The sequence below is a fragment of the Peromyscus eremicus genome, chromosome 8b (assembly GCF_949786415.1).
Source record: "Peromyscus eremicus chromosome 8b, PerEre_H2_v1, whole genome shotgun sequence".
NCBI lineage: Eukaryota > Metazoa > Chordata > Mammalia > Rodentia > Cricetidae > Peromyscus > Peromyscus eremicus.
The window spans coordinates 47,050,308-47,077,178 of NC_081424.1; the positions used below are offsets into that span (position 1 = coordinate 47,050,308).

Here is a 26,871-nt window from a genome sequence, read left to right on the forward strand (position 1 = left end):
AGATGTAGAGCTGTATCTTCAGCACATGACATATGTTTTCATAAACTCTGCACAAGTAATGCTCACTGCTAAGCATAGTTTTGGAAAAAATTACAAATAATCAGATAGTATATGTGTTTTGAAGTTAGAAAAACCTTGGTTAGAATTCTTTCCCCTCCCCCCTGCCCCGCCCCAAGACAGGGTTTTTCTGTGTAGCCCTATCTGTCCTGGATCTCACTCTATTTCAATTGTTAAATTTTTAACTGGGATAGAAACTACTTCCAAGGGTTACAAAACTAATTAAAAAAATAAATAAATAACTAGGCAGGTACAGTGGTGGATGCCTGTAATCCTAGTTACTTGGAAGCTGAAGCAGTAGCATCACAGGTTTGAAGCCAGCCTGGGATACACAGCAAGTTCAAAGTCAGCCTGATCAGCTCAGTCGAACCGTGGCTCTGAGCAAACATTGTAAAAAGGAAGTGGGTGCTGGGGATATAGCTCTATGGTGGAGCACTTGGCTAGCATGCAAGAGGTCTTGCACTCAATCCCCAGGACGAAATAAGTAAATAAAAATATGTAACTTAGCCGGGCGGTGGTGGTGCACGCCTTTAATCCCAGCACTCACTCAGGAGGCAGAGGCAGGCGGATCTCTGTGAGTTCGAGGCCAGCCTGGACTACCAAGTGAGTCCCAGGAAAGGCGCAAAGCTACACAGAGAAACCCTGTCTCGAAAAACCAAAAAAAAAAAAAATGTAACTTGGTGCCAGGCATGACAGCTCAGGCTTCTAACTCCAGTACTTGGGGCACAAGCAAGGAGGATCCCGAGCTGGAAGCCTGGAATGGCTGGTCTTATTACTCAGCAGAAAAGTATGTCTTCAATAACAGTTTCTGCACATGAGAACCCAAACTATCTGCATTTAGTAAGATAGAGATATGTGGAGATGGACATAATTAAATCAGAAGTAGGCACTTGATAAATGTCAGCTTTGTTAATGGTGACAATGACCACTATTCTGTGAAGTACAGATAACAGTGAGGATGAACGCTGGAAGAATCTGCATGTTCTGAGTGGGCAATGATTTGGATGGGGGCAGTGGCCACAAGAACAGAGAAGCAAATCTGCACCACTGTGGGGAAAGAACAGCTGGCTGCTTGGGAGTCCCCTAGGCCACAGTGTCGGCACTTTAGGCTCAGGGGAACACAAAGGTGACCGTGAAGGAGAAGAGGAAAAGTGAGAGGAGGGAGAAGTAGGAGAAAAATGAAATGACTTTGTACTTCTTATGTGCATCAGTAGAATATCCAAATGGAGCTCCTGGGCAGTAATGGATAACTACAGGGTTAGAGCATGGCTCAGTGGGTAAGCACACTGACTGACAACTGCCTCGAACTCCAGTTCAGGATTCCAACATTTTCTTGCCTCCATGGACATCTGCCTGCAGTGTATACATAAACTCACACCTACATACATAAATAAAAATAAATTTATCTTTTTAAAAACATAAGCTGGGGGTGATAGCCCACGTCTAAAATCTCAGCACTCAGGAGACAGAGGGGGGCAGATCTCTAAATTTGAGGCCAGCCTGTTCTACAGAGTGAGTTCTAGGACAGCCAGGGCTACACCACAAAAAAACCCTGTCTTGAAAAACAAAAACAGCTGGGCATTGGTGATACACGCCTTTAATCCCAGCACTCGGGAGGCAGAGACAGGCAGATCTCTGTGAGTTCGAAGCCAGCCTGGTCTACATCTCAGAGATCCAGGACAGGCACCAAAACTACATAGAGAAACCCTGTCTTGAAAAAAACAAAAGAAAAAAGAAAAACAAAAACAACAAAAAAAAGCAGGTTCAATAACACTAAACATGAGTATAGCTTTGAGGAGAGATGAACCCTCACAATTTGTGAGAATAAAGTTGCATACTCATTTTGGAGAACAATCAGGCAATACTTAGGGATTATCTTTTATATGTATAATGTATAATAGCCCTGTGTAGAAATGTTATAAAAGACTCCACAGAAAGCCTCACAAAGATTCATAAAGGGACTTGGTTCTGGATGTTAATGATAGAACTATTTGAATTATCAAGAAATTGGGAGGCAGGGAGAACATAATCAAAATATATTACGTGTATGTATGAAAATGTCAACCCGTATTATATATAATTCATATATTCAAATATAAAACACTATAAAAAAGTTGGAGACAATCTGTTCTGCTAGGAAACTATGGTAAAGAACATAGTAAATATATAGTACATGGAGCAATGAACAACTTTATAAACAGCAACATGAATAGATCATCAAAAATAAAGGGCTGGGAAACAAAAATCTTAGACATAGAACAATGTCTAATTTGAATGTCATTTGATTAAAGTAAAAATTACCTATGCTGCATAAACATTCATTTAAAAATATACATGCATAACTAAGAATGTATGTGGAATGTACCAATGTAAAGAGGGTAAGGAGAGAAATGTGAATCGAAGAATCAGGTACGGGGGCACACACCTGTAATCCTAGCACTTGGAAGGTCAAAGCCATTCTCAGTTGTGTACTGAGCCTGAAGCCAGCCTAGGCTACATGAGACCTTAAATTTGTGCTCTTAAGTAAGCAAAATGATGCATCCTGGAATTAAACTGTGACTTCCATCCTACTCACTGTCTCTTGCTTATCTACTCAAAGGAAAACCAGCTATTAATTATGGGGCAAGGTCCTCTGTGAAGAGGCTCACACCACAAAGAAATGAGGGAGGTCCCAGAGCAGCAATTAGTGATGAACTGAGGTTCTCACACTAAGAACCCACACGGCCCTGAATCCAGTTAACAACCACATGAATTAGCTTGAATCCTCCTTTGGTTGTCTTAAGATGACTGCAGTCCTGGATGACATCTTCATTACAGCTTGGCGGAAGACTGAATCAGAGGCATCCACAAAGCCACACGTTCCTGACCCAGAGCAACTGTGAGGTAAGTGTGTGTTTTAACACTAAGCTATGCAGTAACTTATGAGTACATAACAATATAGGTTTGAATTGAGGTTAGGCCACCTAATCAATAACTCAAGACCCAGCACCTAAGGTCCTAAAGAAAAAGAAAAAAATCCCACAACATAAATAATGACTGCTGGAAGTGGTAACCACTGACGTTTCACCTTAAGAAAACTCCATAGCAGAGACTCCACCTTTGTTACCTGCTATACCCTCAGCACCCAGGACATGCTTGCACACAGATTTCAAAATACCTTTGAATATGATGACTGCTGCTAGTGTTGTGTTAACTACAAAACCCTTTTCCCTTGGTCTAGCTTCTGATCCCCAAGACTCATATTCCTTGACCCTCAATTCAACCCACCAAGCTGGGACTACTATTTCATTCATTTTTTGAATTTTTACTTTTTGTATTTGGGTGTTTTGCCTGGATGTATGTGCACCATGTGCATGCAGTGCCCACAGAGGACACAGGAAGGCATGACAGTCCCTGACACGGATGATGCAGAGGCTTGTAAGCAGCCGTGTGGGTGCGGGAAATTGAACCTTGGGTCCTCTGCAAGAGTAGCCATCTCTCCACGTAAATTTGATTCCTGCATGATTATTTCTGCTCTGAAACCATCTTTGCCCTACAGTGATGCCTAGTCTGGGCAGCAGCATCAGAAGAGAGGAACCTGGCCTGCTCTGGAAGTGTGCAGCTGATCCCCATGGCCTTAGATAAGTCTCTCTATTTGGGGGAGAGGGAGATCATGGTTCAGGGCTCAGTTACTCTTAGCCTTCTTCACCTGTATACTGTTTTGAATTTCTCTTTCTAGTCAGATAACATTCCTTTCAAGCCAACTATTTTTCTTTCTTTTCCTAAGGGAGAGGGAGTGGCTGGGTTTCACACTAGCTCAGGTTGACCTAGAACCCACAGTAGTTCTCTTGCTCAGCCTCTCAAATGCTGAGATTACAGGTGTGAGTTACCATGCCCAGCTTGATATTTTCTAACAGACAATAGAAAGTCAACCCAAGGCCACATTAACATATAATATGCAAAGTCCTTGGCTATCAAAGAAAACAATGTTTACACACATACTGCCAAAGCACCCTTATTTCACTAAATGTCAGACAAAAGTCACCATTTTCTATTACTGCAGCAATGTCTAAGCCAGACTATTTTTGGTAATTTTTATGTGCATTGGTGTTTTGCCTACATGTATGTCTGTGTGAGGATGTCAGATCCCCCTGGAATTGGAGTTAGAGACAGTTGTGAGCTGCCATGTGAGTGCTAGGAATTGAACCAACCCAGGTCCTCTGGAAGAGCAGTCAGTGCTCTTAACCACTGAGTCATCTCTCCAGCCCCCTAAGCCAGAATATTAACACTTGTATTTATGAAATTCTTCAATTTCCCTAATCATTGCTGAGATTCTACTGTAGGAGAAAAGAAACTGGGTTTATCTAGCATAGTACCTGGAAGTATTTAAGGAGAAGAGTTTATGTAGAGGGAAAAAAGCTAATAGACAACATTTTAACTAAATAGTTACTATTAATTGTAAATACTACCTACCGGTTCAAAAAAAAACGTTGCCTCAAGATTCAGAATCTTAGTTGTTAAACAATCTGCTGCTTCCTCTCCCCTAAGCCCTTCCTTTAATTACCCAACATGCTCTGTTTTGTTTATAAGACTTGAGTGTAACTGAGCCAATGACTAAATTCACTTATTCCAACTGAACAAGTTAAAACAGGAAATTTTGGGCTGGAGAGATGGCTCAGAGGTTAAGAGCACTGCTTGCTCTTCCAAAGGTCCTGAGTTCAATTCCCAGCAACCACATGGTGGCTCACAACCATCTGTAATGAGATCTGGTGCCCTCTTCTGGCCTGCAGACATATATGCAGGCAGAACACTGTATACATACTAAATAAATAAATCTTTAAAAAAAAAAAAAAAAAAAAAAAACAGGAAATTTTAATTGAAGCATAAATTTAATTACATAAAAAAACTTAGTGCTGTTTTTAGGAAACCTTACTATCTGACCGAGAACAGTTCCTCCACAGAGAGATAAAGTACTGTCTCATCCTTCCCCTCAACCCCCACACCCCCTACTTGTATGATTAGGAAAAAAAAAAAAAAAAAAAGGAAAGAAAGAAAGGAAAAAACAGCAACTAAAGAACTCCAGAAGCGGCAACAAATCCAAACACTGAGCACTAAGATCTAGTCAACCAGCATGCAGCCATTTAATTTTTAAAGGTATGTTAGCCTGGGCTCTTCTGAGAACTGCCATTTTTACTGTAATGAACATAGGTCAATCATTCTAGAAACATTTAAGGAGCACCAGGTTGTAAGGAATTTCTTTGAAGATAAAGACAGAAGTAGACTGAATATCTGCAGTAATGAATATAGAGGTCATCTATGGCTACAGAGCCAGCCTGGACTATATGACAGCCTGTTTCAAACATACACACACAAATAAACAAATACTAACAAATACTAGCAATAAATTCTCTTTCAAAAATAAACAAAAACTAGAATAAAAAACTGAGTGCCACATACGTGTGGAGGTCAGAGGACAACCTTGTGGAGTGGATTCTCTTTTCACCCTTGGCTGGGTTCCAGGGTTTGAACCCAGGTTGTCAGATTTGCCTGACAAAGCATCCTCAAAAATACTAGAGACAAACAAGCAATTTCAGGAAGTTTACCTCTGCATCCTGAGGCATTAGTTATTGGCAGTGGATGGCTGCCAAAGAACTGTCATTAATAGAAACAACTGAGGATCTGAAGTTGGGGAGATGGGGGCACCAGGGGAAGTTGAGGTAGTGCTGGACGGGTATGACCAAAATACATTGTATAAATATATTGAATTTTTAAAGAATAAAAAAATATTTAAAAGAAAAAAGTGACCGAGTAACTGCCTGTAACTCCAGCTCCGTAGGATCTGATACCTTCTTCCTGACTCCTCAGACACCTGTACTCATATGAGCCCATTCCCCAACACACACACACATTTACACATAATTAAAAATAAAATCTTTAAAAAGAAAAAAAATTAAAAATCAAAAACCTTATCCAGCATCCCTCTGAAAGCATTTGAATAAACCATGTGTGTAACTTTGTGTGTGTGTGTGTGTGTGTGTGTGTGTGTAACATGACAAGTGTGGAACTCAGAGGACAACCTTGGAGGCAATTTTCTCCTTCCACCCTTAGCTGGTTCCAGGATTTGAACTCAGGTTGTAAGGCTTGCCTGACAAAGTACTTTCAAAGGTGCTACAGGCAGACAAGCAATTCCAGGAAGTTTCCGTCTGGAACATGAAAATAACTACATGATAATTTACATAGTCACTAATGACCATGAATGAGCACAAACACTGACAGACCCCGAAGAACAATTAAAGCATGGCATAGTTTTTTTTTTTTAGTCTTTATAATCATATGATAACTACTCAAACATAATAAAGTTATCATTACTAAAATAAAAGATGAGCCTCTTCAGAAAAAAAAAAAATCTACTCTACAGGTATTGGTACTTTCAGTTGTCTTGAACGAAGTATAATTAGTAAGTGTAACAACTAAAATGTAACTTAAAAGCAACACTCAAGCCCTATCAAGAAACACCACAAACAAAATCCCTTCATCATATCATCTACATGGATCATACTGATTTGACATGCTATCTTTTTTTCAGTTAAGTAGAAAAACAAAACAAAAAATATGCTGTATCAAACAGAAATACAATAAATTCAACAAGATTCTCTAATCTTTCCTTAATATTTATCAGAATTTTGGTACCAGTTTCAAAATCAAATATAGAATACTTGGAAGATTTACACACATACACACACACACACACATCTAACAGCTTTCTTGGACAATAAATGCCACAATGGGTCACATAGCTTTTTGTGGTCTTTGAAAATTAAAAGTTGATCAATATTGACTTTTTTTTTTTTAAGTATGATACAGATCACAAGTTGCCAGTGTCGGTAGGAAGCAGTTTTGCTCCTATTTCTTGGTATGAAAACTTACTAATTACTAAACCATCTGCTTCAGAAAAGACAACAGGATATTGAGACATTTAGGCCTCTAGTAACATGACAAGAATATTTCTTGACACCTGCGAGGTGCACACATTCTGAAATATCAATGTTTCCAGCAGGAACTAAATGGAAGGCACAAATGGGTACTTTCAAGAGGAAAGGGCATCACTGTTCCGTTGGGAGTTAATATAAAAGTACTAATGATTACTAAATAAAGGCTTGAATTGAGCGTGGTGAAGCTGACTGTAATCCCAGTACAAGGCAGAGGCATGGAGTATCAGTTTTGGCTACAAGAGATACTGTCTCAAAATAAACAAGGACTGGCAACAGTCTATGTTTGTATGCAATTTTGCAGCCACATACTTAATGGGACAAATGTTTCGAGGGATAAATTTTCTCTATAGCGCCAAACTCAAAAGGCCACAACCTCGTGAGAAGAGGATCTAAAATAAGAAATAACCAACTTCAAGCCTGGTGTGGTGGCGCACATTTTTAATCCCAGGACTAGGAGGCAGAAGGAGGTGGATGTATGAGTTCAAGTCAGTCTGGTCTACAGAGTTGTAGGACTGCCAGGGCTACAGAGAGAAACTGTCTTCAAATAAAAAATAAGTAAAAGAAAGATCTTTGTTTAGGTATCACACCTAAACAAAAAACAAATAACAACAACAACAAAACCGGTGAGTTAGCCCAGCTGGAAAAGGTTTGCCCAGCATGCCTGGCGACCGGAGTTCAATTCTGGGACCCCTGTAGGGGTGGATGGAAGGAACCGACTCCTCAGGCTGTCCTCGGACCTCCACTCGCGAGCCCACATCTACATCATACATACAGACTAGCAATACATTTTAAAACTAGAAATAAGGACAAACACAAAGGAGAAACAGAACAGAAATAAACAAACCAGCAAAGATCAGTACAACACCCAACGTAACAAATGGTACGAAAAGAAGGTGAATCCCAACGTTCAAGCTCTGGAGATTTTACAGGGCGGAGGTTTCGGCGTGGGGGCGAGAAAGCTTCAAACGCGCTCCCCGGATCGGGTGGCGTCTGTACGGACAAGGGCCCGAGGTGGCATCACAAGGCTCCTGGGGCGGACCGGGCGCACTGCGGCCCGAGCACTCACCTGGGGCGGCCGAAGCTCCGGGACACGCTGCCTGCCGCGTGGCGGGGAACGAGGCCCGAGCCGCCGCGTCGCGCTCGCTCCGGGAGCCGCACGGGGCCGAGGCCCGCGGGCACCGCAGCTCCTGCTCGCGGCCAATTTGAAGTCAAGAGGCGGAGGGCCGGTCCACTTCCAGCGCCTGACCGCCTCTGTCAGTCCCGCACCCGCGGGGCCACGCCCCGGAAGTGAGGGCTCTACGGGCGTGCGCGCGCAGGCGGAACCTGAGAGGGGCGTGGCCGAGCACTGGGTGCGTCTGCGCAGTCCGCAGCAGCGCCGCCGCTAGGGAGGAGGAGTGGGCGTGGCGAAGGGCTTGGTGGGACCTCGCCTACTACAGTGCCTGCCTACCTTGTGGACCTTAGTATCTCTTCCCAGGGTTCTTTCACACGGTCTCCGCGTCGACTTTCACCAAGCTGCTCAGAGGTTAGGCAGTCAGGGGCTCTCTTACAGGCGAGTGTCAGTGGTCAAGCCATTCGCTTATGACAAGTCTTGCTTTAGAACCCGGTACTTAGAATATGTAGGCTGGGACCCATGTCACCGTGTAACACGAATGTTCTCAAGACATGCTATAGGTGGAATTTTATTTCCTTGATGTTTTTTTTTAAGGGGGCTACCGTTTTAATATAATCATACAAATAAAATTATGTTTCACGATTTGCAGATACATACATACTGGACAATGCTATGGGCAGAAAAAAACATGGACATATTTCCCTTTAGGGGCACATATAATTCACTTTCTAACATTAAAACATCCCAGCCAAGGGCCAGGAGTCGTGGTACATGCCTTTCTTTCTATTTTTTTTCCTTCTTTTTTTTTTTTTTTTTTTTTTTTTTTTTTGGTTTTTCGAGACAGGGTTTCTCTGTATAGCTTTGGTACCTGTCCTTGATCTCGCTCTGTAGACCAGGCTGGCCTCGAACTCACAGAGATCCGCCTGGCTCTGCCTCCTGAGTGCTGGGACTAAAGGTGTGTGCCACCACTGCCCGACTGTGTGTACATTTTTATACATAAAATGGGTGTTGTGATTTGCATTTATGTAAATTATACCTCAATGTTTTTTGTTGTTGTTTTGAGACAGGTCCCACTCTGTAGCCTAACCTAGCCTGAAACTTATTATGTAGCCCAAGTTGACCTCAGACTCATAGTTTCTCTGCTATCAGAGGCTCTATTAGAGGCGTGAACTTCCATGCCTGGCTTCAATGAAGATGTTTTGAATAGACAAACCACCAAAAATGGCTTGCAGTGATGACTTCTATTTATTTACTTGTACAAGTAAAAAAAAAAAAAGAGTTATAGTTATTCTTAAATCACAGAGATTTCAAACTACTACTTCTTCTCCTCCTCCTTCTCCCTCTCCCTCCTCTTACTCCCTCCTCCTCCTCCCTCCTCCCTCCTCCCTCCTCCCTCCTCTTCCCTCCTCCTCTTCCTCCCCCCTCCTCCTCCTCCCTCTCCCTCCTCCTGCTTCGGTAGGATCTCACTATTCAGCCCACGGTAACCTCAAACTCGATGGTAATCCTCTTTGCCTCAGCTTCCCTAGTGCTATCACACAATTTTCTTCTTACCTACTTTGTCCTTTGACCTTTGCAGTGCTGAGCCCAGCTCTGCATTGAGCTACATCCCTAGCTCTTCTTAGCTTCATCCAGCTCACAGCTGGATGGATGCAATCACTGGATCCACGGAAGTAAAAAACAAAAAGTAAAAGGGATGTGTGTGTATCTTGTTTAGTTTTATGTCATCTTGACACAAACCAGAGTCGTCTAAAAGGAGGGAACCTCAATTGAGAAAATGTGTCCATAGATCCATTTTCTTAATTAGTGATTGATGGGGAGAGCCCAGTCCATTGTGGTTGATGCTATCCCTGGGCTGGTGGTCCAGGGGTCTATATGAAAGCAGGCTGAGAAAGCCATGGGGAAAAAGCCGGTAAGCAGCACCCCTCCTTGTCCTGTGCATCAGCTCCTGTCTCCAGGTTCCTGCCCTGTTTGAGTTTCTGTCCTGACTTCCTTCAGTGATGGACTACAATGTGGAAGAGTAAACCAAATAAACCCTTTCCTCCCCAACTTGCTTTTGGTCATGGTGTTTCTTGACAGCAACAGACACCCTAACTAGGACATGGGGTAGGGACATGGTGATGCATAGGCTTTAATTCCAGCACTCTCAGGAGGCAGAGACAGAAGGATCTCTGTGAGTTGGAGGCCTGCCTGGTCTACATAGCAAGTTCCAGGACATCCAGCATATAGAGATATGCTGTCTCAAAAAGTAGGAGAAAAAAAAGAAGGAAAAAAGAAAGAATTGCATAGCTTTTATCTAGATAGGATGTATGTCAGTTCTCTATGGTGATATATTGTGTACCCTAGTAAAATTGCCTGAAGATCAGAGGACAGAACAAGCCACTAGATAAAACATAGAAGCCAGGCAGTGGTGGAACACACCTTTAATCCCAGCACTGATGAGGATCTCTGTGAGTTCAAAGCCACCCTGGACTACATGAGATTGACTCAATCTAGGAGAGAAACAGAGACAGTCAGTGTTAGCACACATTTTTTTGTTTGTTTGTTTTTGTTTTTTCAAGACAGGGTTTCTCTGTGTAGTTCTGGTGCCTGTCCTGGATCTCATTCTGTAGACCAGGCTGGCCTCAAACTCACAGAGATCACTGTGGCTCTGCCTCCCAAGTGCTGGGATTATAAATTTGGTAAATTTATGACTAAATTTATTTTAAAATTAAAAAAATAAATAAACAGCCCTTGCTGATTTGGAACTCACTTTTTAGACCAGGCTAGCCTCAAACTCACAGAGATCCTCCTGCCTCTGCCTCCTAAGTGCTGGTTTATTTCTTCACTTTGATGCACTATTATTCTACAGAGCAGAGAGGTGCATCAACAAAGTTTAATAACTACTTAGATTTTGCTTTACTTTTTCTTTGCATTATAATTGTACAAGAAAGAACAAATGAATAAAATTCTTGTACTGCATGGTTATAAGCATGGTTTTATTGCCTACCAACTCTAGATGTCAGTCAAGCTCACTGATTGTTTCTCCTCAGGAAGTCGAGTTTTATATTCCTGTATTTGTCTAGTAAGTTTAGGTTATACCATAGGAACTGGAAATGTTATGTTGCAGAGATGTTATTTTTCTTTGATAAAGCAAGAAATTGACTTGGCCTGGCCCTTTCTGTCCTGGGCAGCACCTCAACTGCCATTTCATCCCTTTTGTTCTTAAATGGGATAGTTGGGTTCTCCCTGTACATGTATGTGCTTCAAGAATCAGCCAGAAGTCAGGTGTGGTGGTGCATGCTTGTACTCCTAGCACTTCTGCAACTGAGGCAGGAGAACTGAGTTTAGGCAAACACAGGCCAAATAGAATGACTGTCTGAAAAAAAAAAAACAAACAACTTTTACAGGTGAAGATGTCATCCGAATGGCCACTCATCACGTGCCATTCATTTCCTCTAAGTGGCAGCTGGCCTGCAGAATCTGCTGGTCTTGGTTCTGCCCCAGCATCTTCAGGTAGGTTTTCCCCCATGGAGTTTATAACTATCATGCATAACAGATGGATCTATTAGGAGCTGATGTGGTGATAACCAGAGACAAAGATCTGGAGTAATCTCTTACGCAGGCCATGTGGGTTATAAACTTGAAGGGCTAGAGTGAAGTCAGACTCGCTCGAGGTGGTTGTTAGTGACTCGGGAGCTGGCTGTGAGCTGGTGGAACGTGCCTAATCTCAGCATTCAGGAGGCTGAGGCAGCAGTATTACAAGTTTTCGACCAGCCTGCACCACATCATGAGCTGCTATCTTTCAAACAGAAAAACAAAATAAAGGCTGACAAGGGCTGTGGTGGTTTGAATGAGAATGGCCCCCATAGTCTCATACATTTGAATGTTTGCTTCCAGTTGGTGGATTGTTTGGGAAGGACTAGAAGGTGTGGCTATGTTGGAGGAGGTACGTCACAGGAGGTAGACTTTGGGGTTTCAAAAGCCCATGCCAGGCTCAGTCTCTCCTTTGCCTCCTGCCTGTGGATCAGGATGTAAGCTCTTAGCTACTGACCCAGCACCATGCCTGCTTGCCTGCCACCACACTTCCTTCCATGATAGACATGGACTAACCCTCTGAAACTGTAAGCAAGACCCAATTAAATGCTTTTTTTCTAATAGTTGTCTTGTCATGGTGTCCCTTCACAGCAATAGAACAGTAAGACAAGGGCCTCAGTCATCTTAGTAACAATGAGGATGAAGATAATGAATTAGAGAAAATGAGATAAAAATAATTTATGATGAAATGCATGGGAGGGAGCCAGAGTACAAAATGTTCTTCTTAAATTGTTCTGCAAACTAGAGTACATACATTACATGCTTTATTAGCTACAGTGTGGCTGGAATGGAATGTGTATGTTATCTCTCATATAATAGTTGATCAGCTCCCAGTAGACAACACTATTTCACACTATTTCTCAGGCTTCTGTTCATTTCGTTCTACTCCTTGGTGATTTCATGGTTTTTATGGTTAAAATAAACTCACCAGTTTGTCCATGCTTCATCCTGTGGGAAGAGGGGAACAGCAAGTAGAGAGTAGTGAATTTCAAACTTAGTGTGTAAAATCTGCTCACATCCTAGTGGTGGCCACATGTCACAAATATGTAAAAACAGAGCTTGTAGTGTGATAGCAGAGGCTATCTGTAAAAGCCAAATGCCGGGAACAAGAAGAGCCTCTGTCATTATTGGCCTAAGATTGAGTCACTCATGAGTGTAAGCAGGCAGTATTAGAATCCAGCTCAGACCTCCTCTCAGATACTGGCAGGCACCCTCCTGACACTCAATGAGCCCAGGGCTAGCAGACTTGCTTTCGAGTCTACATTCAAGTACTGTTACATCAGTACCCACAGCTTCTTCCCTGACTCCTACCTGAGAATGAGCCTGGCTTCAGGCTCTTGTGAACTTCTCTGACCCTCAAAACATATAGGAAGCTCCATTTTCTTTGGAGACATCATGCTGTCTGTGGTATGGAGGCCTAAACTCTTCCTGGACTTCCATGCCATGCTTCTCCCCATCTGTCCATGGCCTAACTCCAATAAACTCCTTTATCCCCAGGAGTCTGTCTCAGTGTTCTCTTGAACCCCCAGCTTCATTCAAAACCTAGCACGGAGGATCTTCTTATTCCTGTTGAGCAAACCAAACCCTCCCCAGTAGAAACAATCTAGAGTTACACCCAGATTGTGAATCCACGAAGATGTTCAGGATATCTGGGTATCAGAAAGAATGACGAAACACTGGATACTGGGGGCAGGAACCATCCATGCCTCAAATAATCTGGCAACTTCTCTCACCCTTTCAGATATTGACAGATAGGAGAAAGAGAGTGTCACCAAAGGAAAGTATCTTTACAATGTGAAGTATGATGGGCCCACAAAGTACTAACACCAATCAGGAATATTGCATTTGGGCCAATCAGATGAATTTGGCCTCATGCATATCAAATACTAATTCATGAAGGGGTATAAACTAGTGGACAAAAGAAAACATCAATAATGGTAACACTTGAAATGTACCATGTTCAGCTGATTTGAGAGAACATCTAAGAATCTGATTATTATTTCCTGTGATAAAGAATTATACTTTCACATTTAAAAATCTTAAAATGTATTTAAATGGTACTAAAGGTAGAGTTTAATTAGGAAAAAGTTTTAGGATCTGGGTGAGGTGGCAAAAGTCTGTAATACTAGCACTCAGTAGGTGGAAACACGAAGATCAGAAGTTCAAAGCCATTCTCTGCTACATAAGTTCCAGACCAGCCTGAGTGCATGAGAATTTGTCTCAAAACACCAAAAAGAAAGGGAAAAAAAATTTAAATGGAATTACCAGGCTAGAAACTGGGTCAGAGTTAAAAGCATTTGCTGCTCTTCCAGAGGACTGGAGTTGAGTTCCCAGCACCTGTATCAGGCAGCCCAAAAACCACTTGTAACTCCAGCTCCAGGGGACCCAACACCCTTTCTGGCCTCTCAGGGCACCCATGAACATTGGAGGGTTAGAGGAAGGAAAAGGAGAAATGATAGATTGCAATTTCAAAAAATTTAAAATTATATAAACATAAAAAATCTCTAAAAAAATTTTAAAAATTCAAGACTGGGATGGTGAAACAGCTCAGCAGGAAGGGCGCTTGCCCCCAAGCCTGACAACCAATTCAGTCCTCAGGGAGCACATGGCTGGAGGAGGGAGCTGAACCCAACAAGTCCTCTGACCGCCACGTGAGTGCTGTGGCGTGCGCATACACACAACACACAAATGTTAAAGAAGAGAAAGGAAAGGAAAAGAGAAGGGAAAGAAAGCAGGGCTGGCAAGACTGCTTAGTGGGTAGTGGGTAAAGGCGCTTACCACCACGCCTGAAGACTGCTTAGCGGGTAGTGGGTAAGGGCCCTTACCACCACGCCTGAAGACACAGGTTAGATCTCAGCACCTACATGTCAAGAGAACTGACTCCTGAAACTTCTTGTCCTCTGCCCTCCATGTGTGCATCCACGCCCCCCAACACACAATAAAACGTAAGAGAAAATGAACATGATTTAGCTTCCACACATAATTGAAAGACTTGAATTTTGCTTTTTTTTTTTTTTTATTATCCCAGCAAATGTTACACTAGTGGAAATGATTGGGAAAATACAAATAGATTCATTCAGACTGATTATTTGTTCTATTACATTCAGAAATATGCAAAAACCGTTGTTATATTGCAAAGCTGTAATTCTTTTTTCTAGCAAAGAATTATTTATAAAATGGTAGTGTTGCCATTGATTCCACTTTAATACAAAATACTTATATACATAATACAATATAAAAGTAAACTGGGAAGTGCCCTCCACAAAGGAATATACTAAGGCACTTTATAAATATATCAATGTTGACCCAAATTACGTTTTATTTTAGATTAAAAAGCAAACAGTTTCACGTTAAATATCAAAGGGATATTTTGTTTATTAAAGAAAAATTTCTAAAGTACCTTGGGTGACAGCAGCAGCATATCTAAAACTCCTCCCACTGTGTTTCTAATTTCTAACATATTATTAAGTCAGAATAAAACATTTCCACTCACAGTTTTGCACTTCTCAACAGCAGAAGGAAATAACTTTTTTAAAAAGTCAATCTCAAAGTGACTTCTTAGTCATACATTCTATAGTTTCTATTACAAATAGGAAGGTAGGTCAGATACAGCAACAGGGCCTGCCTCAGGACGTCACTGAATACACAACAGTATGTACAATACATAATTATAGAACGCCTTTTATAAATACTATTGATCCGCATTAAAGGGGCAAGTACAGAGACAGCCAGTTTTCTGGGACAGCATGGAGAACAGCATCTTCACCTCGCTGCAGTTGAGAGTGTCCAGGTTTTATACTGTTCTCATTGCTGCTCAGAAAGCACCAGCTTCTAGGCTGGAAAAACTGGATGTAGTCAGGGAATAAAATAGCCAATATGAGTATCCAAAATATTAAAATTGTGGATAAAATACTAAAATCACAGATACCAATGCTTGTATACTGCCTCCAGCAAACATTAGACGCTTATACTGTCAGAGACATTCAGAAGGACACAGAATTTGTGGTCTTTATATTCTGAGGAAACATGGTCATGGAAGGGGAAAGACAGCACCTTTGTTTTCCTGCAGTATGAACATGATGAAGTTGATTTTCTACTGTATTGCACCATAATCCATGAGTAAAACCACTAAATGAAAATGTAAATCTGAGTGAGAAAGCCCAAAGAACAAAAGGGCTGTCTTACAAATGTGGGAACCAAGAAAAAAATTCTTGAATAAGTATGTTTTGCATAGGAGTTTACAGACTATTTCAATGCCCATGATTTAAAGACTGTTTCATGATAGCACATTCTCTTACAACACCAGACATTTCAGTGCCCTCAAAAACAGTGTTTAGAACATGTCAGTGTTGTGCCAGCATTCACAGGGTCATCACATCGTGCTCCAGAAACCTTTCCAATGACAGATCATCATTGTTTTTACAAAATGTGCTCATCTGAGGACTGTGCAATAAATTAAGAGTTTTCAGTTTAATGTAGCAATTTACTTACAGGACATAGGTCTTTAATCTGTTGTCTAAGGATTTTTTTTTTTTTATTCATATCCAGGGACCCCTGGAAGTGCATGCAACACTTTCTGTGTATGTGTGATATGCACTTTTTCACTAGGGCTAGAGTTCACAAAGCCTCCATTTCAAAGGAACCAGGGACCCCAAAGGCCCACACTTACACTGCAACAGGTTCTAAACTGGACATGAAAGTGTAAGCTAGTAACCTAATAATTTTTTCTTTCCTCAATTCAACCAAATAACTTTGACTTTAATTTTATTATACACATGGTTTCAAACAAATTATCTTTTACAAGAAAGCTAGATAGGTAAATATCATTCCTATCCACAAACATTGAGTCTGATAAGGCAATTCATGTCAGTAAACTTAAAGGAAATAATATACAAACTTTACTAGGGTCAGAATATAGCCCAATTCTTCTTTCTAAAAAATGTTACTATGCATTTTGTTATGAAGCCACAATTCTTCCTTAGAACCCAAACATTATATAAATAGGCACATTAATCTTAAATAAGTTAGGAAGTCTTCAATTTCTAAACCACTATGTATCTTCTTCTAATTAGGAATGGTCATCCCAATTAGGAGTTAATAATTCTTCTTTAACCAATTAATCTACTCTTAGGTACAATAGTGCCAACAGAAACATTTTCCTGTGCCAGTGACTTGCATTGTAGCACTGTTCTGAAAGAGGAAATCTACAGCACTGACGACACATCAAGATTAGTCGCTGTACAGCAAAGGTATCTCTGGGGGACAGCGGTGCTGGGGATCGAACCCAGGGCTTTGTGTATGTTAGGCAAGTGCTCTACCACTAAGTTATATCCCCAGCCCCTGGGAAAGTACTTTCTTAGTGAGTCCATACAAAGAAATTCTAATCAACGTTTTACAAACTGAAACTAATTTCTTTGAATAGGAGATGGAAATTTTTCTTCTAATTTTAAGATAAAAATATTACAGATCTTAGTTTTCAGTATCTGAAAATTTGATTTATGGCAACTTTGTTCCCTTTTAAAACTGGAAGCAGCATTAATACCAATATGGAAACAAAACTAGTAGTGCCCTGACTTCTTTTAAAGTCAGTAACTGAGAGGAAATGCTAGGTTAAAGACTTTCGTGGAGGGAAGGGGTAAACTGCATTATTTCTAGTGAACTCATTTTTTTCTGCTCTGTATTTGTGATTCCAGGATATGACTTCCAGATTAGCATTAGCCTAGGTACACCTTCTGAAATGATGGCTTAATTTATTTAGCTTATTGTGAACTAAAACCAAAGTTACAGGGGAAATATGGATATGTTTCATATTTGGTTAAAGCAAGATAAAACTGTCTTTCAAAAACTCTTGAATTTTAAATTATTTAGCATATATACAAATAGATACCAGGCTTCTCTTTTTAGACAGAGCAGTATTTTTTAAGTACTTTAAGTACCAAGAACTGACTATAATACTCAGCTCATAATTTACTTTCCTTATAACAAAGTACCAAGAACTGACTATAATACTCAGCTCATAATTTACTTTCCTTATAACAATTTACTCTAAATTATTGAATTAAAAGGGTGGAATAAATTAACATTTTAAAACAATTTCCCATAATTTAGGAAAATAAAATATTGTACACAGAGCACACAAACTCTGTCACATTTGCATAATCTTCTCAAAACCTAAAAAACCCCTGCATTTCAGGTCTTTCTGCAAATTCTTACAATTATCTCCTAGTCTATTAAACATATACTAGATCATGGTTTTTTACATCAGAGCCTGCGTGTTGATCATCTTCATCAGACTGTTGCTCAGAGCCTTGTGAATTAATGTATTCATATTCAATAGGCTTTGGATAATTGTATGGGTAGCCATTGTCATCAAAAAACCTCCGAAAGGTAAACTCATAGAAAGCATGTTCGGGGTGCTTTCCGTTTTTATACCAGCCATTCAGAGTGTCATTGATATTTTCTTCCTCATTATCATCACTCCACAACTTATCAGGATCAACAGGGTCAAAATTGGACGTATCTGTTGGGTGTGTGATTTTGGGGATATATGAAGCAGACTGCTGTCTCAGATCACTGGAGAAATCAATGGTTTTAAAGAATGGGTGAGCCTTTATTTCGTCAGCACCATTCTTGCCTAGGCGATCTTCTGGTCCTCGGCAGAGTTTGATGATGAGGTCAGAGGCTTCAGGACTCAGCTTAGCTTGAGGTGGAATGTGAAGAGAAGTTTGCCAGTTGATAACCTTTAGAGAAGAGTTTTTAAAAGTTAGGAAGGGAGAGATGAAAATCAACAATTGTCCCAAGTTTTATATCAAATATCTTACTGGACTACTTGTTTTTCTAAATAATTTTCATGGTATTTTACCTTTTATAATAAATCACTGCTAAGAAACACACTTTCTCCTATCCTCACCTGTTGAGAAGACTCACAGTAAGGTTGTTTGTTTTGTTTTGTTTGAGTATTATTGTCTTTGTTTTTCGAGACAGGGTTTCTGTGTGTAGCACTGGCTGTCCTAGAACTCACTCTGTAGACCAGGCTGACCTTGAAATCACACAGATCTGCCTGCCTCTGACTCCCAGTGCTGGGATTAAAGAAGGGTGCCACTAACACCTGGCTGTTTGTTTTATCTTTGATAAAAGGTCTCTCTAAGTAGCCTTGGCTATCCTGAAACTTGCTATGTGTGATACTTTGAATGAAAATGGTCCCATAGACTCACAGGGACTGGCACTATTGGGAGGCGTGGCCTTGTTGGAGTAGGTGTGGCATTGTTGAAGAAAGTATGTCACTGGGAGTGGGCTTTGAGGTCTCAGAAGCTCAAGCCAGGCCTAGTGTCTCAGTCTCTTCCTGCTGCCTTTGGATCAAGATGTAGAACTCTCAGCCTCTCTCCAGCACCATGTCTACGTGCATTCTGCCATGTTTCCCACCATGAAGATAATGGACTAAACCTCTAAACTGTAAGCCAGCCCCCAATTAAACATCTTCCTTTTTTATAAGAGTTGCTGTGGTGATGGTGTCTCTTCACAGCAACAGAAACCCTAACTAAGGCACTATATAAACCAAGCTGACCTGGAACTCACAGAGATCTACCTCTGCTTCCCAAGTGTTGAGATTAAAGGTGTGTACTACCATGCTAAGTTTAAATAGGTTGACCATTCCTAATTCAAAAAATTCAAAATCTGAAATACTTTAAAATACAACATTTTGAGGGCTGGAGAGATGGCTCAGTGGTTAAGAGTACTGGCTGTTCTTCCAGAAGACCTGGGTCCAATTCCCAGCAACCACATGGCAGCTACAACTGTAACTACAAGAATCTAACACCTTTACATCAATGCACATAAGATAAAGTTAAATAAATTATTTAATAAAATAAAAACACAAAAACTCTTAGTGTTGATACGATGTTATAAGTAGAAAGCTCTACCCCTGACCTGTGTTGATTGCATTCAAAAGGCATTCACAAGGAGCTGGCGATACAATTCTGTGGAAGAGCACTAGTCTAGCCTATCAGAGGTCCTGGGCTTGAATCCTATCACTCCAAAAAAACAAAAACAACAACAAAAAAAAAACCCAAAACAGACCAGGCAGTAGTGGCTCACACCTTTAATTCCAGCACTCGGGAGGCAGAACTAGGTGGATCTCTGTGAGTTCGAGGCCAGCTTGGTCTACAGAGTGAGTTCCAAGACAAGCTCCAAAGCTACACAGGGAAACCCTGTCTTGGAAAACAAAAACAAAAACAAACAAACAAACAACAACAACAAAAAACCAGAACCATAAAGAAATAAAGGTACACTAAACTATTATATAAAATTACCTTCAGGCTGTTTGACATATAAATGAATGTCATGTTTAAACCTGTGATCTATTCCTATGAAATCTCAGTGTGTATATGCAGAGGCAGATATCTGAGGCCGGTTGGTCTACATGGCGAATTCTAGGCCAACTCAGTGCTACATACCAAGACCCTGTCTCAAAACAAAATCTGACAGATGTGAAATATTTCTTCCTCAAGTGTTTTGGACAAGTTATATGAGTACTACAGCACATATAAAGATCTATGGTGTAAGAGCTGATGGTTTTTTGCACAGGTCCTATAGCTTACCTTCATTTGTGTTTCTAATGGTGTTTGTGCCAAGAAAGGAGGTTGTCCCACCAACATTTCAAAAAGAATAACACCAACACTCCACCAATCACACAACTGTGTATATCCTAAGGGTACCAAAATTATGTAGTTATTCACAAGAACACTTTTAAAAATGCTCAGAATACAAACAACATAGCATTAAGTCAACAATTTATAGTATAAAATCAACCCTTTTATCTTAAACCTGAAAAGAAAGAAAGTATATGCTAGTGTAAATTTGGCTGATCTCAATGACTACTGAAATTATTTAGGAGACAAATAAATGCTTTGCCTGTTCGTAGTAGTACTTCAGGTGCAATATAATTGGGAGTCCCAACCAAAGAATGTGCTAGACATCGCTGGTGCTGGCGTGCAGCTCTCCGTTCTAGTGGCTTTAGTCTGTCTCCACACCGACAGTTGGAGGGATCTCCCCATTCATTACTGAAATCCATGCTATCTTGCCGTGGATGATCCCCTGTACAATAAAAAGGAAAAAATTAAATGAAAGCAACAAGGACAAAAGTAAACCTCAATCTGTTTAACCTCTGATATCATGATTAAGAGCTAATAACACCTTCCCTGGCCGGGTGGTGGTTGGTGCACACCTTTAGTCCCAGTACTCAGGAGGCAGAGCCAGGTGGATCTCTGTGAGTTTGAGGCCAGCCTGGTCTACAGAGCGAGCTCCAGGACAGACTCCAAAACTACACAGAGAAACCCTGTTTCGGAAAAAAAAAAAAAAGAGAGAACACTTTCCCTGTAATAAATTAATGCACAAAAGATGCCAAGTCAATGGCAGCTTTACTATTACTGACAAGGGCCTGTTTGCTGAGATATCCACAGGAGAAGATGTAAACTAAGAAACATTGAAGACTCAATAATTTACTCAACATTAAATGATAACAGTGTAAGTCATGAGTAGGTAGGAGACAGTATCATCTCATTCAAACTATTCTGTTATTTTTCTGAGGGTATTTTTAAATGCATCAATTTGATTCATTCAACAAAAGACAATAAATAAGAAAGATTCTTCACTCAGCTCACACTCTGGCAGGCGAGAAGCACAACCAACATATACACATATAAGAAACACAGTGGTTGAGGGTGCATCTCAGCTGTCAGGGTGCTTGCCTAGCCCTGGGTTCCATGGCCAGAACTGCAATAATTTGGATTGGTAGAATATACCTGTAATCCCACCACAGCTTTGCTGGCCCCTTTTAATTATTGTTCTTTTAAAAATGTATTCATTATGTGTACACAGGTCGGCATGCGCACATGGTAAGTACAGAAGCCAGCAGTGTCAGGTCTGCTTGGAGCTGGAGATACAGGCAGTTGTGATCCAACTCGCATGGCTTCTGGAAACTAAACTCAGGTCCTCGGCAAGAGTAGGCACCCTGTCTCCAGCCTTCTTTCTTTCTTTCTTTTTCAGACAGTGTCTCATTGTAACCCAGACTGGCCTTAAACTTGCTAGGTAGCAAGACTTTAATCCCAGCACTTGGGAGGCCTCTGTGAGTTCAAGGCCAGCCTGGTCTACACAGTGAGTTCCAGGAAAACAGAGCTTGTCTCAAAACCAGAAGAGGACCCAGCAAGACAGCCAGTCCTCATGACCTGAGTTTAACCCCCAAGAACTATGTGAAGGGGAGAAGCAACTCCAGCAAGACCTCCAACTTCCACATACACAAAATAAGGGGCTGGTTTGGGTGTTTGTTGTTGTTTTTAAACCAAGTTTGTTGTTGTTTTTAATTTTTTAAAAAAAATTAAAGCGGGGGGGGGGGGGGGCGGCTCAGTTGGTAAAGTGACAGCTGTACAAGCTTAAGGACCTGACTTTGGATCCCTAACACCCCTGTAAAAGCTAGGTGCTATAACCCTACCCCTGGGAAGGCAGAGACAGGTGGGTCCCTGGAACTAATGACTGACCAGCCAGCCTATCCAAGTCCATGAGCTCCAGGTACAGTAAGAAACTTTGTCTCAAAAATAGGATTATTAAAAAAATAAAAATAAAAAAAAAAATGTAGGGGCTGTTGAGATGCCTCAGCTGGTAAAGGAGCTTGCCACTAAGCCTGATGACCTGGTTTGGATCACTGGAACCTACATGGTAGTAGGATAGAACCAAGTCCCACAAGTTGTCCTCTGCTCTTTAAACATCATGGCATGTACACACTGTGTCCACAGACACATATAATATATAAACATAAATGTAAAAATTGAAAGATAATAATCAAGGAAGATACCTTACACTGACCCATGCCCCTACATGTGCATATAACCACATGAACTGTACACACATCTGCCCACATACACATGAAAGAAAAAAATGATGATGATGATGATGATGATGGTACTGAGGGTGTACTTGGTGGTAGTCTCAGGGAGAGCAAATGGTAAGCATGGAAGAGGCTCTGGGTGCCAGTCCCCAGCACCACACACACACAAAAGGTATGGCATGGATCTGCAGTCCCAGCTACACAGAAGGCAGAGGCAGGAAGATTACTTGAACCCAGGTATTCAAGACCAGTCTAGAGAACACAGAAAAGAAGACACGCTGACTATAGGACAGTCTCTATAGGTAAAGACAACAGAGGAGAGGACACAAGTGAGACGCAAGGGAGGACAATGAGAAAGTCACATTGCTAAAATGGAAATGGTAAGACCTCAGTCCTGTGAGAGTCAGGACAAGGCTTTCCACAAAGAAACTGCAACAGACGGCAGGCCAGGAGAGTCACTAAGGGAGAGATGCGAGGGCAACACACCGTTACAGTGAAAAGACATGGAGAGTCTGAAGCAAGAGAACAAAACGGCCTGATGAGATTAGAGAAAGCAGCTCCCACAGCTGTGGGGGCTGCAGCAGGAGGAACGCTGCAGCTGTGCTCTGGAGAGCAGACTGCAAGACAACAGGAAGAGAGGCCAGCCAGGTGACTGCAGAAGCCTGGCTGAGCAGGCTAAGGATGCAGCTGCAGAGGGACTCAGCCACCTGGGCAGGTGCCAGTGCCACAGGGTTCCAGAGCTGAGGGTGGGATTAAGCTGACAGCTGTGGCATTCTCTGCTAAGTTTCAACAGCTATTTGAAATCCATGTGGAAACAGGCCATTTCTAGAGAGACGTGAAATCATGAACATTTATAGGGTATTGAAAACTACTTACAGTACTGCAATTAACCTAACTGTAATAATCACCTGGGAAATTTCATTAAAATATAGTTCCCAATTTCCAGAGAACATTTTTCAATCAAGTCTGAACCAGAGTCTGGGAATTATACTTTTTAGGCGAGTCAAAGGTAATAAAGTTAAATGTGGGAGACCCTTAATTCCAGCCACTCAGTGTGCTGCTATGGAAGAACATGCCTATAATCCCTGAACCTGGGAAGCTGAGGCAGGAGAACTGTGAGTTTGGAGTTCAAGACTGGTCTGTGTGCCAGGTGGATCTCTGTGGATTCAAGACCAGTCTGGTCTACAAAGCAAGCCAGAGCTGTTACACAGAGAAACCCCCTTCGGGGGTTGGGGTTGGGGGAGACTGGCCTGTGCTATATAGTGAAACCCTGCCTCAAAATTAAATAAATAAAAAAGGAAAAAATCCATCTGTTTGTGTTCAGATACCCCAAAGGCTAACACTTACCTTAGAAGATGCTATAAGCACTAAATGAGAATATATGTAAAGCACCTAGAAGATAGTAAGTATTCAACAAACATTAGATCAACTTACACTTCCATTAGCGCTTGAAGGGTTCTTGGTGAGGCAGTGTGGTAGAAATAACATGGGCCCTGTAATCAGACAAATCTGGGTTCAAAGCCTAGCCCTTACACTTAATTTCTGTCTGACCTTGGACAAGTTACTTCACCTAAGTCTCATGTCTTCATTCGGCCTCACAGTGTCACATGATTAAATAGAATCATGTGCATGTGTTTAGGGTTAAATAGATTGTGTGACAGTCATATATAGAACTCTAAATAGCAGTGAAAACAAATATATTCAGTAACATGGAGAAATCTCAAAAACAAAAGAAGTAAACAAAAAGAAAAAAGAGACACAAAAATACATATAGAATGATTAAAAAGTTTCAATAGTAGGAAAAATGAAGTAATATATTGTTGATGAATATAATACATAATGTATAGAATGTATCTATAGAATATGGTGTTCAGGCCTAGTAGTGTGGGCTGATAATCCCAGTACATAAGAAGCTGAAGGTTGAAGGATCCCAAGTTGAAGGCTTTCCTGAGCTACCACGTATAAGTTCCACTGAAGTCTGGGCAACCTAGTGAGATCTTGTTTCTGAGTGAAAAGTACAAAATGGTGAGGCTCTAGGTCAGTGGTAGACTACGTGCCTGGCAGGCAGGAGGGAGGCCTGGGAGACAGCAGCAGCAGCAGCACAACCGAGAAAAGTGAAGGATGGACTCAAGTTCTACATAATGGGTGTCTCTGGAGCAAAGGAGGGAACAAACTACTAGGAGCATCTAACAACTACTGTTATCTTGGGGGACAGAGGCTTTACTCAAAAATTAAAAACTGACACCTTCCAAAAGTGACAAAATTTTGTAATAGTTACTTTAAAAACTTTAATAATATTTAAAAATAAACTTTATATATTCTTTAACTTTATAGATGTAAGTGTAAGGGATTTACCTAAATTTAATAAGAGAGATTAGAAACCAACCCATGTCTACTGGTCTCATCCAGGGTCGAAGCCATCTTAAGTTGTACTACATAAATAAATTGTATTACGGTGAGTTAAAATGGAATTTACACGCTCACTTACCACTCTGGTAGTACTTGGAATCATGTGTCCATCGGAAGCCAGTGCACAGACCAAAGTCAGTCAATTTAATATGGCCATCTCGGTCAATCAAAATGTTATCAGGTTTAATGTCTCTATGAATAAAACCCATTTTATGAACACTTTCAACTGCACAGGTAAGTTCTGCTATGTAGAATCGTGCCAGATTTTCTGGAAAGATGCCCATTCTAATTAATAGGCTCATCATATCACCCCCAGGAATGTAGTCCATCACAAAGTACAAATTGTCCTTATCCTGGAATGAGTAATACAAGCGGACCACCCATTCATTGTCAGCTTCAGCTAGAATATCTCTCTCGGCTTTAACATGAGCAACTTGATTGCGAAGTAGAACGTCTTTCTTTCGCAGGGTTTTTGTTGCATACAAAGCTTTAGTATCGACTTTTCTTGCTAGACAGACTTCACCAAACGCTCCTATTCCTAGTGTCTTTATCTTCACAAACATAGACTTGTCCATTTTAGCCCTTTTAAGACGAATATAGTTAGACTCTTTCTGGCAAAGCATCTTTCTCATTTGATCCTGGGCATCTTGAGACAATCCAACCTAGGTAAATAAACTAGAGGTTAAATAAGGAATTGTATTGAATAGTAAGAAACAGCTTAATAAAAAAATTCAGGCATATTTTGAAAGTTAAATGCATAATGATTTTTAATAAAGCATGTTAGAATTCTAGAATGTATTTCAGAGAAAAATTAATAATCAAAGTCAAGCTTGAAAGCTAGTAAACAATACACGAGGTGAGTATGAGTGCACATTCAGCTGTGGAGAGCAAGTAGAAGAGGATATCAACAGTCAGGCTTCTCTTCCTTCTAGAGCACTCACGGAACAGCTTCCCAATACACAGTAAAGCAAATGTCTGTTAACATGCATTCTCAACTCTCTCCGGGCACAGTCCCAAATTATAGGACTAGACTGCCCTCACCAAATCATTTCTGTAGAATGTCTAGGCCTCAAATATCTTCCCCCTAATTTTATCTTTCACAGAGAGAAATTTTTTCACTCCAGGTTCAATCATCCTTAAAAACAAAAAGAAACAAACAAATGGCTCAGCAGGTAAAGGCACCCGTGGCCAAGTCTTGATCCTTAGGACCCACAGGGTGGACAGAACCAACCCGCTCATATTGTCCTCTGACCTCTACATGTTCTCAGAGGCTTGTGCGCACATGTGCACGAACACGCACGAACACACACACACACACACAAATTAAAATGTAACTAAAATTTTTTTAAAGAAATAGACAAAAGTCATGGTAATCTTTCTTTTTCTTTCTGACAGCATTAGCGAAAATGCAAAAGGGACAATATGCTTGGTATTTTTTAGATATTCTAAAATAGTTTTTAAAATTATTGTGATAAAGGGCATTATCAAAAAACAGATAGGGAACTGGAGAGATGGCTCAGCAGTTACGAGCACTGACTGCTCTTCCAGAGGTCCTGAGTTCAATTCCCAGCAACCACATGGTGGCTCACAACCATCTTTAATGAGATCTGGTGCCCTCTTCTGGTGTGCAGCAGAACACTATATACATAATAAATAAATAAATCTTACAAAAACAAAACAAAACAAAACAAAAAACCCAGATAACCCAGATAAACACAGCTTCTAAGCAGTGACAGAATACCTGGACTTAGAAGGCAAGGAGTTTCTTTGGCTAATACAGAATTTACTAACTTTTAAAAGGACAAGACTTGGAAAAGTAGAGGCTAATTTTAGAAATGCCAGACTAATCTCAATACAGCAACCTCATGCTT

General features: G+C 40.9%; 2 protein-coding genes across 3 annotated transcripts in view; both read right to left on the reverse strand.

Annotated features, from left to right (window-relative positions):
* The window catches only part of Katna1 (katanin catalytic subunit A1), a 34,065-nt gene extending 25,757 nt beyond the window's left edge, over nucleotides 1–8,308 (reverse strand). Inside the window, exon 1 of one of the 2 annotated variants that reach the window (XM_059272772.1) lies at nucleotides 8,095–8,308. The gene's annotated coding sequence lies outside the window, so the exon portion shown is untranslated. Of the gene's footprint in view, nucleotides 1–7,872; nucleotides 7,979–8,094 lie in introns of those variants that run through there. The other variant, XM_059272773.1, reaches the window with a different exon arrangement.
* Nucleotides 8,309–14,726: 6,418 nt separating this feature from the next.
* Lats1 (large tumor suppressor kinase 1) overlaps nucleotides 14,727–26,871 on the reverse strand; it is a 28,903-nt gene continuing 16,758 nt past the window's right edge. Inside the window, exons 4-7 of the mRNA XM_059272774.1 lie at nucleotides 25,080–25,662; nucleotides 20,623–20,805; nucleotides 20,310–20,416; nucleotides 14,727–18,452 (exon numbers count right to left, since the gene is read on the reverse strand). Coding sequence (XP_059128757.1) covers nucleotides 17,943–18,452; nucleotides 20,310–20,416; nucleotides 20,623–20,805; nucleotides 25,080–25,662 — 1,383 coding nt within the window. The 3' untranslated portion in view covers nucleotides 14,727–17,942. The remainder of the gene's footprint in view (nucleotides 18,453–20,309; nucleotides 20,417–20,622; nucleotides 20,806–25,079; nucleotides 25,663–26,871) is intronic.